Source organism: Zalophus californianus, chromosome 10 (assembly GCF_009762305.2).
Source record: "Zalophus californianus isolate mZalCal1 chromosome 10, mZalCal1.pri.v2, whole genome shotgun sequence".
NCBI classification, from domain to species: domain Eukaryota; kingdom Metazoa; phylum Chordata; class Mammalia; order Carnivora; family Otariidae; genus Zalophus; species Zalophus californianus.
In genome coordinates this window covers 72,636,016-72,654,707 of record NC_045604.1, presented here as the reverse complement: position 1 = coordinate 72,654,707, position 18,692 = coordinate 72,636,016, and the positions used below count along the sequence as shown (strand labels likewise).

The window sequence follows — 18,692 nt, the reverse complement described above, 5'->3', positions numbered from 1 at the left end:
AAGAGTTGCCAGAGTGTTTTCATTTTACATTCCTACCAGCAGTGTATGAAGATGGCAATTTCTGTTCATCCCTATCAACACCTGTTTTCTTCTTTTTCATTGTGGCCATCATGGTAGGTATGAACCGGCATCTCATTGTGGTTTTGATTTGTGTTTCCCTGATGGCTAATGATGCTGAGCAGCTTTTCAGGTGCTTGTTGGCCATTTGCATATCTTCTTTGGGGAAATGTCTATTTAGATTCTTTGCCTTTTTAAAAAATGGGGTGTCATTTTGTTGGAAGAGTTCTTTATACCCTCCTTCTCTGGGTGTCTGGAGCACATCACCCCACTTTATTCTCCTGTCTCTTCTTGTTCTGCTTTCATAACAGGCTTTAATTTGTGAGTTGATTTCTTGGTGAATCAACTCATTCATCTATCCATCCATTTTGTGTTTATTCAACAGATATTTAAGTGCCTTAGTTGTGTCTTTGCTATTTCTTTGCCTTCTCAGTGCTGTTCTGAAAGAGCTAGCTGCCACTATTGTTTGTCTGGCTGGTAGCACTATCATCTTGAAGATTCTAGATAATTACCCGTGAGAGCATCTGTGCCAGTCTGAACCACACATCACTTGACGTGACATCCTGTCAGCCTCAGCTATACCTCAAGAGTCTTACTTTTCTATCCCCATTCCCACCAAACCAAATGCACCAACGCCTTCCCCAAATGTCTACCAATGGGTGTGTCTTTTTTTTTTTCTTTGCTTTACAGTAGAAGTTTGCTTTCGTCTGGTAATGCCCAGTCCCTTCACTTGAGGTAAGGTTTCTATCTTCTTTCCCCTTTTTGGCAACTTTCCTCCTTTAGCTGCCTTTCCTTTTCCTGCATCTTTAATCTGTCCCCTCTACTGGAACATTCTGTCATCCCACACCAGTCTCTAGTACTTCCACCCTGCACACATCCTCCCAGGATGCCACGTCACCTACTTCTCTGCCATACTTCATGGCCAGACTTCTCTCAAGGATTGAGCACGTGGGCTTTCTCCACTTCTCCACTTACGCTCACATGTCACCCCCCACCTCAGGCCTGGCCTGTGCCCTCCACCACTCACCTATGTCTCTACCTGTCACGGTATCAATAGTCTTCGTACCACCGAGGCCAGGATCATTTTTCTAGTCACATTGTACTCGATGCAGTTGCCCATTCCTCCTCCTTGAGACACTGTCCCCTCCTAGCTTTCTTAGAATCCTATTTGTCTGACTGTCCTCCAACCCCACTTGTCCCGCTTCAGACTTTATTGCTGGATCCCCCGCCCCACACCATTTATCGATGTTGAAGTTCCCCAGACTTACTTCCTGGCCCTTTCCTTTCTTGTCATCATTCCAGGGTGGTAGTAGAAACACCCCCCTCTAGCCTAGATCTTCCCTCTGATTGGGATGATGTGGCTACGCCCTTGACATCTTCATTTGGCAATTTCATAGGCATCTTTTTTTTTTAAAGATTTTATTTATTTGACCGAGAGAGACACAGCAAGAGAGGGAACACAAGCAGGGGGAGTGGGAGAGGGAGAAGCAGGCTTCCCGTGGAGCAGGGAGCCCAATGCGGGGCTCGATCCCAGGACCCTGGGATCATGACCTGAGCCGAAGGCAGATGCTCAATGACTGAGCCACCCAGGCACCCCTTGTAGGCATCTTAAACTTAAGGGGTCCAAACTGAGCCTCTGATCTTGTTCCTAAAACCTTTACCTGCCTCAGTCTTACCCCAGGAAATACTTCATCATCATCCACTTACTATGGGCAGAACCCAGGGAGTCCTCCTCATTCCCTCTCCTCACCCCGCACATCCAGTCTGTTGGAACGTCTTAGCCATCCTGCTTGGATATCATATTGTCAGTCTGTCTGCTTCTACTCTGCTGTCACCTAAGCTGGGCCACACTTACCCTTTACCTGGGCCATAGCAACAACCTGGGAATGAGTCCCTGCTACTACTCTTTTTAATTTTTATTTTTCTTGCTACTGCTCTTGATACCTCCCAAGCCATTCATCACCTATTAGCTGAGTGGTTTTCTTAAAAAAGCAGGCCAGCCATGTGGGCTCCTGGATAGGATCCCAGAATAGAAATCAGACCAAAAATTGTTGAAATTTGAATAAAATCTGTAGTCTAGTTAATAACATTGTACAGATATTAATTTTCTTGACATATTACAATAAGATGTTAACATTAGGACAAGTTGGGCAAGGAATATAAAGGAACTCCTTGTACTATATTTGCAACTTTTCTGTATGTATAAATTAGTTCAAATTTAAAAGTTTTAAAAAGTTAAAATGCAAGAGTAGAAGGAAAGAAAATCACATTGTGCATTCACGAGCTTAAAACTCTGCTGAAGCCTTCCACAGGCCTAACACATGACTCTGAAGGCTCTTGATGGCTCCAGGGACCTGCCTGCCCTTCCAGCTTCATGGAACGATGCACTTTCTCCTTCACTTGGCTTCAGCAACTGTGGTCCTCTTTCAACGAGGAAAAGAGGTGATGATCTTTCCACACCAGTCCCCCATCCAGCGCCATCTGTCCCGGGCTCACAGTGTGACCAGCTCCTTCTCATCATCAGTGTCTCCACTTCAGTGCCATTTCTTCATAGATACCTTCCCTGCCTCCTATCTCCCAGCCAGCCTTCCTGTTCACTTGCTGTTCTCTGTGGCAGGAACCCTTCGCTTTCTTCAGGGTCCTTAGTCACAGCTCGTGACTTGGGCCCTTGCTTATGCTCCCTGCTGCTGGTTCTGTGGCGTCAGGCACGATGTATACCATGCTTGCAGTTGTATCGTGAGTGTTTGGCTGGCATAGAGTGGGCGAGGGGCTAGAATCAGCAGACAAGTAGCTTCCTGTTCCTCGTTGTGTAAGGAAAGTTACTCTGTAATTCAGCCTCCGGAGAAGTACAGTACTTGCAGCATTTTATTCTGCCCTTCCTTGATTTTCCCACTGTTTGCAAGTGGACTGCTGCTTTAGAGAGGTGACCCGATTCTTCACATATCTGAATGCCCTCTGTGTGAGACCTTCAGCTAGGTGCTGGAGGGGCTGAGGCACAGTCAGGTGCAAGGTATTATTGGCCTTTGTAATAGAACTAAACCTCATTCTTGGCAGATCTCCGGAGCACTTTATTTGTTAAAAGAATGAGTAGTATAAGTTAAATATTTTCCTTTTTAAATAAGGCAGATACACACACACACACACACACACACACTCATGCATTATATATCCAATCATGTAATAGATGCACACATACAGGATTGTGGAATTTTTAGCCTTCAAATGTCCTTCATGCTGGCTCTGTCTTGGCAGGGAGAGTCCTGGGAAGAGAACCACAGGACGGGAGGCTCTGCTGGTGTCCCGCCTTTGCCAGGCACTACTGCTGTACCCTAAGGCAGCTTGAGGAAAGGCTCCACAATGGGGTGTTTGGGAAATTGATAGAGGTGTTTTTTTAATGGTCTCAGTGATGAAGGGTTATAGATTGTCCATGAGTTTAATTTTATTCAGGATGGTAAAGAGGACATTACAAATTAAGTGTGTAATAAAAACATAATAAAAAGGACCATTGGGTCTGATCGGGTTGAGAACCTGTGGTTCATTGTCCGGTTTCCAGAAGGTGCTATTATGGGTCCTCAAGGAATTTAAAGTATTTCAAAGAACCCAACAGGAATGTCATGATTCATGATGATCCCAGGTGAAGCAGAGCTTTATGCTGGGAACTGCCAGTTTGGTGGGAAGCACCATCGTGCGGTGCGTTGCCAAAACTTTGCATGTTGGTGATACAAGAATTTCTGGGATACAGCCAGGCACTAGATGTTGTCATCTGCATTCAGTTCAGGAGGGCATACTGTGCAGATCAGTCAGGTGATGCCGTAGCTTATGGAAGCAGAGGTCCTCTGGCTGCTTGGCAGGTGTTCACACTGTTGGTTGGCTGGACGGAGAGGACCCTGGTGGCAGTGGGATCCTGGAGAGGCAGAAAGAAAGGGGAGGTTGGCCAAGGTGACAAGAGTTTGTTTATCTGCTTTTCAAATTTGCCTGGGGCTGAAGCCTCAGCAGAAGGGTCAGTAACTCCTGCAACATTCTCCTGGCCTGGCTCAACGGTGTGTGCCAAATCCTATTAGCACTGCGGCCATATGCTTAGTTAAACATTCAGGCCCCATGGAGTCAGAGAGAACCCCCACGAAATAGCAGTTTGTTCAGTGGTGTGTTTTACTACATGTGTTGCTCTTAATGGGTATGAAAGATCAAAGAGCTCCCGCATTCGTTTTACAAAATGCTTTTAGGAATCATGTAGTAAAATGTAAAGTGTGTAAAACACAGAAAATGTGTCATAACTACAAATATTCACATTAAAAACATTTTTAAGGAATAATGTATATCAAGCAAATGAGCTATATATAAAGATGGGGTCTGAATTAGATTTTTGAACTAATTTTTCAACCCATTTTCATCTTCTTTGGAATATATTCAGTGTTTGCAAGCTCTGTTTTTTTTTCATTATTTAAATTGTATTTAGTTAACATATTCTGTATTACTAGTTTCAGGGTTAGAATTCAATGATTCATCATTTGCCTATAACACCCAGTGCTCATTATATCAAGTGCCGATCACCTAGTTATCCCTCCCCCCACCTCCAGCAACCCTCAGTTTGTTTCCTAGAGTTCAGCATCTCTTACAGTTTGCCTCCCTCTCTGTTTTCATCTTATTTTATTTTTCCTTCCCTTCCCCTATGATCCTCTGTTTTGTTTCTTAAATTCCACAAATGAGTGAAATCACATGATATTTGTCACTTAGCATAATACCCTCTAGTTCCGTCCATGTCATTGCAAATGCCAAGATTTTATTCTTTTTATGGCCGAGATATTAGAAATTATCCTACAATTTTGTTTGATGGAGTATCCCTTCCTATTCCATTTCCAATTGCTACCCTGCTATTAGTGTACAGTGTAGTTTCTCTCTTATATTTGCTACTAAATGTCATCTGTAATAAATAAAAGTTAATACTTACTGGTTTCACATGCAGTTGTCCTCTTTATCCCACCTACTCTTCTTTCCGTAGTTCTTATACCTCTTTTCTATTTTAATAAAGTTAAGAAAAAAGCTTTCTGTTGCTAGTCCATTCCTTTTCTCCAGTAAAGAAGGATCTAGATCTTCACTGTTAAGTACAGTAGCAGCTGGCCGCACGGAGCTCTTGAAAATGTAAATCACGGGGCGCCTGGGCGGTTCAGTCGGTTAAGCGGCTACCTTAGGCTCGGATCATGGTCCCAGGGTCTTAGGATTGAGCCCCGCATCAGGCTCCCTGCTTCACGGGGGGCCTGCTCTCTCTCTCTCTCTCTCTCTCTCTCTCTATCAAGTAAATAAATAAATAAATCTTTTTTTTTTTTAAGATTTTATTATTTATTTGAGAGAGAGAGGGATAGAGCACAAGCAGGGGGAGCAGCAGAGAGAGAGGGAGAAGCAGGCTCCTGCCGAGCAGGGAGCCTGATGCGGGGCTCAATCCCAGGACCCTGGGATCATGACCTGAGCCAAAGGCAGATGCTTAACCGACTGAGCCACCCAGGCGCCCCAATAAATAAATCTTAAAAAAAAATGTAAGTCACAGTGAAAAAAAAACCATTAGAAATCCATCTCTTCACTCACACTAGCCACGTTTCATGTGCTCAGGAGCCACATGTGGCTGGTGGCCACTGCACTGAGAGCTGTCGCACATTCCCATCATGGTGGATGGTTCTTTTGGACAGCTGGGTCTAGACGCCATATACACTCCATTAGCCCACATCCTGTATTATCCCATCACCTACAGTTGCCCTCAAGGGTTTGTTGAAAGCCTCTTCAGTTTTCTGGAACCATCTGGAACTTTCTCCTCCAGTTCCACCTCTCACACTTCTCTAAGCCCAGCTGTGTGCGGCTGAAATACCAGGCCAAATTGTATTGCCGGTTAGGCTGCTCTCTGCCCCTAACCTGGTCACAAGTCACCCTGGTCCTGGTTTGTTCCTTGGGGCCCTAGGTCCCTTCTTAGTTGGTGTAAGTGGCAGGTATACTGGCCTGGATCTGCAGCAGTCATGAGGACTTTCCTGACCAGGGATAATGGAGTTTTTACCTCTTAACCTCGTTAACTCGACAGTTTGAAGAGCTCTGTATTCCTTGTATTTTATTTCTCTCTTTTGTGTTTTTCCACTTCAGTGTGATTTTGTGGAGCCTAGCCCTGCCACTTTGCCTTAGTTTGATTTGGTTGACTTTTTTCCAGCAACTTTTCTTTCATCCTTGAGCTCCTCCCCTGATTTTTTTTTAAACTAGTCTCCACAAGTTCCATCTCTTCATTAAATTTGTATTTATGATGTATTCTTGGTTCAGTGGTATTTTTGTGTTATAAATAAGTTTGACCTATTTTTCATATTTCTTTCTTATTTTTGACAGAACATAGTTTGTAATTGGTGTTAATTTAATACTTTCCCGTTTTCCTTTTATAAATTGTGGTATATATATTCAGTGGGAAACTTCATAGTGTTGACAATAAATGAGTGCAGTTCATGCACATTGATATGGATGAATCTCGAACATAATGCTGAGCCAGAAAACGCAGCTTTGAGAAGAATACTTGTAAAATGTCATTTATTTAAATAAAAAAAACCCTGTTAATGCTGCATATTGTTTAGCATTCCACAATATTAGCAGCCTGGCACTCAGAATAGTTATGTGCTTTGTTGGGGGAGAAGGACTTGCCATGGATGAAAGTCCACAGGGCACCTGAACAGGGCAAGTGACCTTTGATTTCTTTGACTGGTGAGACCCTGAGAGCTCAGCATATTTATCCTTATGTGTTTCTGTGTCTAAAATATTGTGTAATTATTAAAAAAAATTCATGCTTATTTTAAAGATAAATAACAAAAATATCTAATATACAAAATGTTTTCCATAATCCTGTTTTCCTATTAATATTTTGGCCTATTTCGGTGTGTTTCTTTTCTTTTAAAATATTTTATTTATTTGAGGGAGAGAGAGTATGAGCGGGGGAGGGGCAAAGGCAGAGGAGAAGCAGACTCCCCCGCTGAGCAGGGAGCCCAACACAGGGCTCGATCCCAGGACCCCAAGATCATGACCTGAGCTGAAGGCAGACGCTTAACCGACTGAGCCACCCAGGTGCCCCATGTTTCTTTTAATTAATTTTTCAGCTTTGTTGAGGTATAATTGACAAATGGAAAAATGTAGGATATTTAAAGTGTGTATTATGACTCCCTGTCGTGTATGTGGTGTAAGAACATTTAAATCCTACTCTCTCAGCACATTTCAGTTAGACTGTACAGTGTTGTGACTCTAGTCGCCACGTTTTACATTAGGTCCTCAGGCTGTGTTTCTGTGTTTTTAGTCTAGTGTTGTTCAGAATAATTCTTTCTTTCTTCCTTGTGATGTTAGCTGCTGCTCTTCCTGTCTTCCTTCTCCAAGCACTCAGTTGTGTGGTTTGGGGCCAGCACCTCTGCTGGGCAGCGAGCTGCTTGCTGAGCCGTCTGGAACTTTCCTTCCTGGGGAGTCTGAATCCACTTCCCGTCTTTCCTTCAGGTTCTGTACAGACCTCCACTTTCCAGCCCCAAACAGGCGACTTCTGAAGACTCCTCCACCTGCTTTTGTGAACGAGGGGCTGTTGGTTGTCACCCCAGCTGTGCATGTCCATGTGCCCCATTTCACATGCTCTTCTCTCATATGGGCACTCATTGCTCACTGCCTTGGTTTCGCTTTCAGTTTTGCTTTTTCAAGAGTGCACAACACTGTTGTGATTTTCTGGAGGCATAGATTGCAGTCCCACGTCATGCAGCATGAGGCTGGTGTGGGAGAGTGGAACACCCAGCCCCTGGCCTCCCAAGTGGCAGAGTGGCCCCACTCTGGCTTCGCAGCCTACACCTGGCCACACTTTTAAGGTTATTAAAAACAGACCTCACAAACACAACTATGGGTCTTCTGGAGAAGGTCTAAAAAGGAAAGACTGCCTCCAGTACTGGAATGAAATGAGAAATTGGAGATGTCAAAGATGATACAGCTTCTTGATCAGAAAATAGAGGTTTTGGGTTTCTCAGCTATTATGGCTTGAGCAAGTCTGCCATGTGCTCTGTGGGAACAAGGAAATGCAGTTTGGGAAACTTTTGGTCAGTGATCCAGCCAGCATGGAAAAAACACTCCTAAGAGGAGAGAAAACCTTCAGCCTTGATGTGAGCTGCAAACTGGCTTGAAAAGTGAGGAAAAGCACAGCAAGCTCACAGAGGTACTGGAAATGGGACTTGGGATCATGCCAGAAGCCTGCATCAACATTTCCACGGAGGAACAGGTGCCGAAGGCACCAGTGTGGCCCCTCCCAGGGAAGGCTAGTCAGGAATTGTAAGCATTGCATGTTTTTCTTTGATGGTGGGATGTTTCCAGGGTGGGTAGGGTGAGGCTGGCTGTTGCCCTTCTTCCCAGCTGAAGATGCTCACAGGAAGTGTCCTGCGGGTAGTCTGCCCCTGCGGCAGAAGGAAATGCCTCTGCAAATAAGTCTACCCTGGATGAAGTCTAGCAGTGTTGAAGGTGGCCATGGAAGCCCGAGCCTTCGGCTCTGTTGTTGCCAAGCAAGTGAGCTAGCGGCAGACGAGGTGCCTGGGCAGCCACGCTGTGTCGCACCATGTAGAGTCATTGGTTGGCAGAAGACAGCCTGGGTGTGGCCCGGCTCTCTGGGATTACACTGCTGTGGTCAGGGGTGCAAATCCGATGATCCTGGGAGGTAACTTGTGAAGGTCACACTGGTGTTTTGTTTTGTTTAATCTCTCCCAGACCTCTGAGCTCTTGCCACATCGACTTTTTGGTTCTTCAAGGTTATTCAGCTTTGTTTCTTATTTATATATTTTCCTATCCTAACTCTAGCAAGTTAGCTACTTCCAAGCCTATCTTTTTTCTTTTTTTCCTTCTACCTGCCAACACCCACTCCTTTACCTTTAATTCCCAAGGATGGTGTATTCATGACTGGCTCTGTGTCTCCTCTAAATCTCAGAACGGTTGCATCTTGAAGCTCACATATACCTTGCTTTCTTTTTTTTTAAAAAACAGCTTCATTGAAGTATGATTCACACCCTATACGATGCATCCCTCTGACGTACACAATTCAGCGGCTTATCGTATATTCACAGAGTTGTGCAACCATCACCACTCACTGTAGAAGATTTTCAACCCCCCAGAAAGAAGCCTTGTGCCTGCCAGCAGCTGCTCCCTATTCCTCCACCCTCAGACCCCTGGTGACCACTCATCTCCTTCCCGTCTCTACGGATTTGCCTGTTGGGACCTTTCACAGATGCAGGGTCATAGGCTCTGTGGCCTTTGGTGACCGGCTTCTTTCACTGAGCATCACATAGCTTTATGTCTGTTTGTAGTGTTTTCCCTTTGTTTGGTTTTCTTTGTCAGCTATTTAGTTGCCCCCAATCTCAGATGATAAATTGAGTCATTTATCTTCTTCCTGGAGTCTCTTTTCAATTGTCTTTGTTCTGTACTTAAATCTGCAACTTTGAAATTATTAACTTTTAAACTATTAGTTTAAATATTAACTATTAAAATCTTAAAATTAACGGTCATTTGTCAGTTCTCTGGGGGAAAGAAATCAGTGTGTGACTCCTCTTGTACCTGCTTCAGATGTCTGCTAACTCCCTCTGTCTGATGTCAGTCTGTGTTACCCTCTGGTGAATAACCGTCGATGAGCTGCTGCTCTGTTTTGGCTCCTGACACCTCTCCTTTTCACCCTCTCGTTTCATAGCCTGCGATGATTTAAACTCTGTTATATTACTGTATTGCAAGGCAGTTACCATAGACCTTCATTTTTTTGGTTTGTTTTCTAAAACTCCCTGTAGAAAGCCTTTGTCCCTTGTGAACATCCCGTCAGCACAGAGACCTGAATCTGTGTAAGTCTCTCTTCCTGTAGATGTGTGTCATTACTTACTTACCTCCTGTCCTCATACTCACTGCCATCCCCCCATGCCATGATTTAATGTTTTGTGAACATTACTTCATGCCTTTCCTCGGTTTACTGAGTTACTCCTGAGTGTGCCCCTAAGGACGCTCTAAGAAAGAGCATCATCTCTCCCTTTTTATGTGCATTAACTCATGTAATCCCCACAACATCTCTGTGAAATGCTGTTATTGCTGAGTTCCTAGTGTTTGCATTTTATTGATGAGGGAACTGGAGTGGAGTGTTTATGTCACACTTTTCAACTACACTCAGTCTCTAAAACTGGAGTATGCTTTCTTCCCTATTCATTCCCTTCAACACTCTGCCGAGTTAGTTCCTCACCCTCAGTAAGTACTCGATAAATAGTCAATTTGTTGGGTAAGTAAATGAGTGAATGAGCAGATGAATGAATAAAATAGTACCTGGCGGGCTCCTTATGGGTGTGTCAAATGTTTTCCTTCAAAGAACTTGTTTCTGTGGCCTTTGTGAAGGCCTGTGGCATGAAAGCATAATTCAAGAGTATTTTAGAGGTGGGAGGAGTGGGTCTCTGAAGTTTTCACCACCGGGCTTTCTTGTGCTAATACTTGGCACCATAGCACATAACAGGGTAGGATTTAGTAAAGGCCAAATACAAAAGTGAAGAAGACAGAACGTGGGAATGCAGTCACTAAGGGCCTGGTCACTGGCCTTTGGCTGTGATGGCAGCATATTTACTTCTTACTGGTAGAGAGAGGGACACGAGGTGCAGAAAAGCACCTGTTCCAGGAGCAGGATGTAGAGCATGTACATGTGTGTTCTAAAGTTTGTTTTGTTAGCTAAAGGGTTAGTCAGAACCAAGTTAAACAGGCACCGTGCCCACCCTTTGTTTCTTTTACCTGCTTGAGTAGCTATTTCATATTTTATTATTTGGGACTTCATTTTTTGAAAAGAGGTTCGGTTTCACCAACACCCATTTGCCGCCGGAACTTGTGATTTATTGTCAAGTGTAGTGACAACCAGGATGAATCAGTCCTTGTGATTAGTGGTTTTACGTAGGAGCAGAAAGGACAGAGACCCATCCAGAGTGTTTTCATGTTAACAAGCTGCAAAATGTTTTATTTTGTTTTCCCCACCAAAACTTCTGGTCTTCTTAAGCAGAAGCAACAGATAATTATGAAATATCGTATCTATAATTTTGTAGAACCTGTTTATTTGATAGATGAATCTTTCAGTATTTATTTTCCTTATTGACTGACTACATTTTATTTTGTTTATTTATTTTTAAAGATTTTATTTATTTATTTGAGAGGGAGTGAGAGAGAAAGCTTGAGCAGGGGGAGGGGCAGAGACAGAGACTCTCAAGCAAACTCCATGCTGAGCACGAGGCTCAACACAGGGCTCGATCTCCTGATCCATGAGATCACAACCTGAGCTGAAACCAAGAGTTAGATGCTTAACTGACTGAACCACACAGGTGCCCCGACTGACTACATTGTAGTTTAAATAATTCTCATGTTTCTTGGCCGTTACAGACCTAGTTATGAAGAAAAATACAATACCAAGTGGAGTAACTTTTTAGAATGTTTATGAACTAGGCCAAACTGATTGCCTCTCTTATGTTTATTGTTTCAAATCATTAGCGATGCAGACTTCTAGGCATTTGTTAGGTTATGCTGCTAACTCTCAAGGTCGCGTCTCAAAACATCCTTTCCTTCCTGAGTATTCTCCTCTTTCTGCTGAGCTGACATTCAGGTCCTTGATGCTGGGTAATGGAGGCTGTCTCACTCCAAAGCAAGCGCCATGCAGCAAAAGACCATGGTAAAGAAAAAGGCCGGAATAGTCTGTCTTTTCCAAAATGAACTTTGGCATACACTCAGATTACACTTAGTTCACCAAAACTAAGCACCAGTCTTGTGCAAGCCACAGTTTTCGTCCTCAAAGCTTAAGAATGTTAACCACATCAGTCTCCTTGGTGCACACAGCCATAGACCAGCCCTCCCCACCCCCCCATCAGGTAGGATCGTGGTAGGAATTGTGTCTTCCTCCTGTAGCCTCTGTAAAATGAAGCTGATGAAAAAAGGCATCAGTGCTGGTGAGGTTTAAAATCAATTACCAGGAAGGAATGTAAGAAATCTTATTAATCTCCTGTTTATACTTAACAAAATAAATAATTTAGTTGCCTTATTATGACCTTCTGCTCCAAGAGGGTCATTCTGACGAACTTGGTGTGTTGTGGTTACTCATTAAATCCTTACCTCTTATAAACTCCTTTGACTTGAGACTTTGACGAGGCCAGAACTCAGTCATCCAGCCAGGATACATTTCTAGGGAATTTCACACTGTGCTGCCTTACTTTACCGGGCCACTTTAGGTTTAGCTTTCCACATATAAGCATGGATACCTAATTTGTTGGCCAATTTTGCTTGCTGTGGACACCTACATACATCTGACTTTTGGAACACTAGCAGCGTTGTGTTCTCAGTACATCATCAGTTGGTCATCTGGGGCTCCCTAAAGAACAGTTTGCATTAGAAGCACATTTGGAGCAATGTTGATTTAACAGTTCCACAAATGTTTTTGTACGTGGAACATGAAGAAGACTCCCAGTGATAAGCAAGTCAGACACCCACATTGATAATAATAGCTCACGTTACGAAGTTTCCACTGTGCCGGGCACTGTCATAAAGGCTTCACGCGTCTTCCTCATTTCATCTTTGCGTCAGCCCCATGGGGCACGTCCTGTTCTTAGCCTCGTCCTACGATAACATATCTTACTCCAGGTCACCCGGTGGAGAGGTGGCGGGGCCTGAATCTGAGGGCTCCTCTGCAGAACCCATGCCCTTACCTATCTCTGCATGGCTCATTGTAGAAACACTGCTTCTGCCACCATGTTTGGGGGAGAGCAGGTTCCTGTTCCCACTGTGACGTCTGGACTCCCAGATCCCCTAACTCATCACCCACTATGACTAGCATTTCCACAGCTCCTTGGCCTTTCCTAAGTCTCATGCCTCCTCCTTACCATCTCCCCCCGCACCCCCGTTGCTCCCAGCATGAAGACTCCCAGAGCTGGTGTACGTGGTGTCCTGCACAGGCCCCTGCTCATCTCTGACCATTGCCCCACATGCATTCCCTGTTCCAGCTGCACTAAATTCACTTCCGTCCCTTGACTATGCCTGCCAAAGTCTCTTTTTTTGTGGGGCCTGTTCATGAACTGTTATAGCAACACCCATGGCTTGATAGCAGCTGCTCTAGCCCCTGGCCCTGTTGGCTTTCACTGGGCTGACCTCTCTTCATCTTTCAATTCTCAGCTTGGAGGGCACTTGATCCAGGAGGCTTCCCTAACCCCCAGATCCGTTAGGGGCCACCCTCCTGTGCTTCCCAGGGCACCCTCACTTCCTAGTCCTAGGATTCTGTACTCATACCTGCTTGCTGTCTAGATCCCTCCTCCGGCGACCGCCCCATACAGGTGGGGGTCATGGTTGACATGTTCACACCTGTCCTCTCCACACCTCTCACAGTGTGTGATAAACAGGAGGCACTTGATGAGTGATGAATGAGCAGCAACTGGGTCGTCACTGTTGAGAGTAGCAAGAACAGGCCTCAGCGATGTGCACCCTGAGGCAGCATCAGAGTTTGTGACTACAGAGCTGGGCCGCTGTCGCTCGCTCACGTCCCCTGGTGGAGGGCATGCCTCTGCTTTGAAGTTTAGCTCCATGCATGTATCTGTTGGGCTTAGTCTCTGCTCTTCTGGTCTGCTGGCTCAGCCTGTTCTCTGCTTGGTTGTCACACCTCCAGGAAAGGCCGCCTTCACTTGCTCTGGCAGGTGTGGAGCTGCATGGTCGGGGGAGAGGGGGATAAGCAATTATCTGAGCAAGGACTTCCAAGAGCAGAGCCTCTCTGGCTGCCCTGGCTTTGCCTTTCCTGGGGAGTCCTCACCCATAGGGAGCAGAAGGCTCAGGCAGGGGAGCCACCAGCATCTTGCAGGGAACACTGTTCTGGGGTCAGGGCCAGCTGCAGACATAATGAAAACCTCTTCCTGCAGCAGCAGCTCCTCCGCACTGCCTTCCTCCTTCCTCCTTCCGCTCCCCTGGGCGGCCCTCTGCATCAGCATGGAGTGCCAGCCAGGGCCTTCCCCGCTCACTGCAGGGAGATTCATAGGCTGTCTGTTGTGCTCTCGGGAGAGCCCTTTCGAGCAGCTCCAGGGAATGGGCCTTTCCATGCACTTCTTTCACGAAGCCAAAAATAAGCCTACCAGCATGGAGACTCCAAGTTAGGTCAGAAATAGCACTTTTCTCTGGTTAGCCCACAGAGGTTGCATTCTTTGACTCTCCCAAGGCAAAATGGCAAGTGAGTTTAGTGTCTTCTGTGACGGAGTCTGAGGAATTCATACAAAGGTGCTTTTACTCCTCTGTCATATTCCAGTTCATGCTTCCATTTCAAGTTGATACATGGACTTAGTTGTGACCGTGATTGACCCTGTATACTGTGTATTTTTGTTGGAGGAAAAAAAGACATATGGAAGTTCTGGACCTTAGTTAAGAGTGAGTATTTCATGGTCTCCTTTAGGGTGAGTTAATGTCCAAAGTTACCTATCTAAGTCTTTCGATTCCCACCTATGATTTGGCTGTCCTCTAGGATCTCTCTAGGTGACGTAAAAACACACACCATATAGTATTTTTATGAGGAGAAAGGGAGATGAGGAGAGATTGAACGAAGAAATGGTGGCGTAACCATAACATGATGAAGGATAATTAAGTAATCCCTAGGTTGTTTAATTAATTTTTTAAGGACTCTCTAATCCCAGCGTGGGGCTCGAGCTCATGATCCTGAGATTAGGAGTCACATGCTCCACCGACTAAGCCAGCCAGGCACCCTCCCTTTTTTAAGTAATTAGTTTTTTTTTAAAAGATTTTATTTATTTATTTGACAGAGAGAGACACAGTGAGAGAGGGAACACAAGCAGGGGGAGTGGGAGAAGGAGAAGCAGGCCTCCTGCAGAGCAGGGAGCCCGATGTGGGGCTTGATCCCAGGACCCCGGGATCGTGACCTGAGCCGAAGGCAGACGCTTAAAGACTGAGCCACCCAGGTGCCCCAAGTAATTACTTTTAAAGCATTTATTAAACTGTACTGAACATAAGCACCTGTGTGGGTTTAGGAGTGTAGACCCCTCACCTCAGATGTTTCCGTGATGCCTTTTCTTTTCTTTTCTTTTTTTTTTTTTTTAAGATTTTATTTATTTATTTGACAGAGAGAGACATAGCGAGAGAGGGAACACAAGCAGGGGGAGTGGCAGAGGGGAGAAGCAGGCTTCCCGCCGAGCAGAAAGCCCAATGCGGGGCTCGATCCCAGGATTCTGGGATCATGACCTGAGCCAAAGGCAGCCGCTTAACGACTGAGCCACCCAGGCGCCCCCCGTGATGCCTTTTCATTGCCACTTTCTCCTGAAGCTTAAACTCTCCAAGAGAGGGACTTTCTTTTGTTCTTGACTCTATTCTCCAGCTATAGCCGACCCCAGGCCTAAAACAAATGTTTATTGAACAAATTACATTGCCACTCCCCTCAACAGATTTGCAGCGTGGTGAAATTTCAGGAAGGACTAACAATGGATTCATTTAAATAAGATTTGCTTCCTTTTCAGAAATTGCTTGAGTTCTGCCTGGAAAAGCTGATGCTTTAGTATTTTCCCAGCAGATAGTTCTTCTGACGACCTGGAGCAGGGACCTACCTGCATTTTAGAGCTGCCTAACAGTGTAGCATACTTTAGTGTGTTATTTCAGCCTTTAATAAGAATTGTAAAGATGTTGGTTAATTGTCCATTTAACTATTTTTTTAAAAGATCTTATTTTTATTTATTTTTTTTTAAAAAAGATTTCATTTATTGACAGAGAGAGAGAGAGAGAGTATGAGCAGTGGTGGGAGCGGCAGGCAGAGGAAGAAGCAGACTTCCCGCTGAGCAGGGAGCCCGATGCAGGACTTGATCCCGGGACTCCAGGATCATGACCTGAGCTGAAGGCAGTCGCTTAACCAACCGAGCCACCCAGGTGCCCCCAAAAGATCTTGTTTTTATTTATGAGAGAGAGAGTGGGGGGAGGAGCAGAGTAAGAGGGAGGAGTAGACTCCCATCTGAATGCAGAGCCCAACTTGGGGCTCGATCTCAGGACCCTGAGATCATGACCTGAGCCGAAACCAAGAATCAGATGCTTAACCGACTGGGCCACCCAGGTGCTCCCCCCTCCACTTTTTTTAATGAGGATTTTGTGAGAAAATAAAATTATCGTAGACTACAGCTTGACAAAAGCTGCATGTTCTTGCTATGAATGTTTAGATCCAACAGAAAACTGGTACTTGATCATCTGTATCAAGGGAGGTTTTAATTACTCCTGTGGTGCACATTACGGTCTCACTTTTCATGGCAGTTTTGCAATCCTGACATAGGTAACATGGTCCATATTCTAGATCACCCTCGTATATAGACTGACTGAACAAAATAAACCCAAGAATGTCTAGGGTCAACCATCATTGTCTGCTGAGCTACCGGCACAAAGCAGTCATGTGACCCTTGCATAGAGGAGCTTTTTAATGCTCATTTCAGCCCCCCAAGGTAAAATGTGCAGCCAAAATTCAAAGACAACATGATATAAGTAAATGGTGTGTCTTGGAAGCAAACATTCTCCCTGAAATATGCGCGTCTCTGAAAAGATCATAGAAATCAGTAGTAAAATATGACATTCATATTTTCACTTTACTCTCCACTTTTCAGGAGCATGTCCTGCATAGAAAGCAAGATCAAGCTGCATTTCAACCAACGGTGGTTTCCATCTGTGCTGATTGTAATTTTTATCCATAGGTTTGAAGACATACCTGATAGCGGGTCAGAGAGCGAAGGAGTCTCATTGCAGCTGTTCAGAGGCCTTGCTTTCTGGCTTTGAGGTCATTGACGGCTCACAGGTGTCCTCGGGTCCTAGGGGACAGGGGACAGCATCGCCAGGGAGTGTCAGTGACTTGGCGCAGACTGTCAAAACCTTTGATAACCTTAAGGTTAGTTTTTTTTTTCTACTTCTAAAATTTTATATTAATTCTGCAGTAGAACATGTGAAATAATAAGCAGCCTTTGGGTCTGTGGCAGACGACTTGGAATGCCCTTCACTTTGGTTTTTTGCGATTTTTAAATTTAGTATGAAGTCACCAGCATTTTGCATTTTTTAACATCTTTGCTTTTTTGACATATTATGCACCTCCATTTTCTTTCCACACTGCATCAATTTGCTTCTCACTCGAGCTGTTTTCTTTTCCTGAGAACTTTGCTGTCTTTTGGGGATCTCTGAAAGCTAATGATAAGTGATAGTAAAGGTGATTCTTCTCGCAACTTGCTTGGTGAGCTCGTTCGTATCTTATTTCAGAGACCATTTTCTCCAGTGCTCCTATGTCTCTTGAAATCCAATGTCTCACGATTATTTTAAATTTTGTTGGTGTGGGTGAATCTTGTGGCGTAGCTCACTGAAAGAGTGCGGGCTTGCCGGGAACATTACAGCATTTCATTGTTGGGGCAGAGACCTCCTGGTGGCTGTCTCCACGTACCCATTTCTGTCATCATCAACTGCCACAGGATTAACATGGTGGACCATGGGCATAGGAAACCACACCAGTGTATGAGCTGCTCCTGTTTTCACATGTGATTTCATTTCCCCCACTGGTATCTCTTGTTTGTTTTTACTGTTGAAATATTTGCTGTTTCCATTTGAAAAAAAAAGAAAAAGAGAGATAACAGTTCCCCTTCGCTGTGTTGTGCTCTCAAATAATCAAATGATATGTTGGTCCAAATGATGGCCTGTTGTTACAGCTTTAATCCAGTATGTTCCTGTTTATCCACATTCATTCACAGCTTTGAAAGCCAGCTCTGCTGCTATTTAAGTTCAACAGGATCATAACGTGGGCATCCAGGCCATTTCCCTCCACCAGAATCCATAGTCCCTGTCGGCCAGTTACGTTGTGTAATTCTCATGCTCAGGTTTATTAATAGCACTCGTGTATCATTTTTATCATATGCTTTGTTAATTTAGTGCAGGGTTTTTCAACGTCAGGACTGGGAATGTTTTGGGCCAGGTAACTGTTTGTGGTGGGGGCTGGCCTGTGCACTGTGGGATATCGAGCAACATTCCTGGCCCCCACCCACCAGATGCCAGGAGCACCTGCTCTTCCCATTATGGTGACCAAGAATGCTTCCAGACACTGCCCAGTGACCCCTGAGGGTTGAGGGAGGGTAAAATCCCCTCTGGTTGAGAACCTGTGAGGTAGGGTACTAGACGCGGTCCTTTCCCATGTCCTCAGCATACGTGTGACTGCTAATGTCTCTGAAATTTCCTTACTGCCTGCGCCCTTTCAAGACAGCCTCTGCTCAGGGCGATGTTTTGCAGCAGTCAGGAAGAGGAGCTCTCTGCTCTTGGGCTCACGGGCTGTCCCTGCGCGTGGGCAGGAACCGTTGTAGAGGGAGAAGTTGAAAACGTGGTTTTCCAAATACAGCTTCATTATTTAGAGAGAAATTATTTCCTCCGGGCTTCAAACTGAACTGTATTTAAGTAGAGAAATAGAGCTCAAATCCAAAAATAAATGATGTGTTGTGTTTGCCTGCCATGTTAATGTGTATGTGTGTTTCTAGCCATAGCACCTAACTTCCAATTTTAGTGACAGTGATTTGAGGCTAAGTTGACCTAAAAAGGTTTTTCTCTTATCCCAGAGAACATTTCTTGTTCTAGTTATA

General features: G+C 44.7%; 1 protein-coding gene across 1 annotated transcript in view; it reads left to right on the top strand.

Moving 5' to 3' along the window:
* ADCY9 (adenylate cyclase 9) overlaps nt 1-18,692 on the top strand; it is a 115,811-nt gene that overhangs the window by 65,663 nt on the left and 31,456 nt on the right. The window contains exon 3 of the mRNA XM_027611017.2: nt 16,782-16,972. Within this exon, the coding sequence (XP_027466818.1) occupies nt 16,782-16,972 (191 nt within the window). The remainder of the gene's footprint in view (nt 1-16,781; nt 16,973-18,692) is intronic.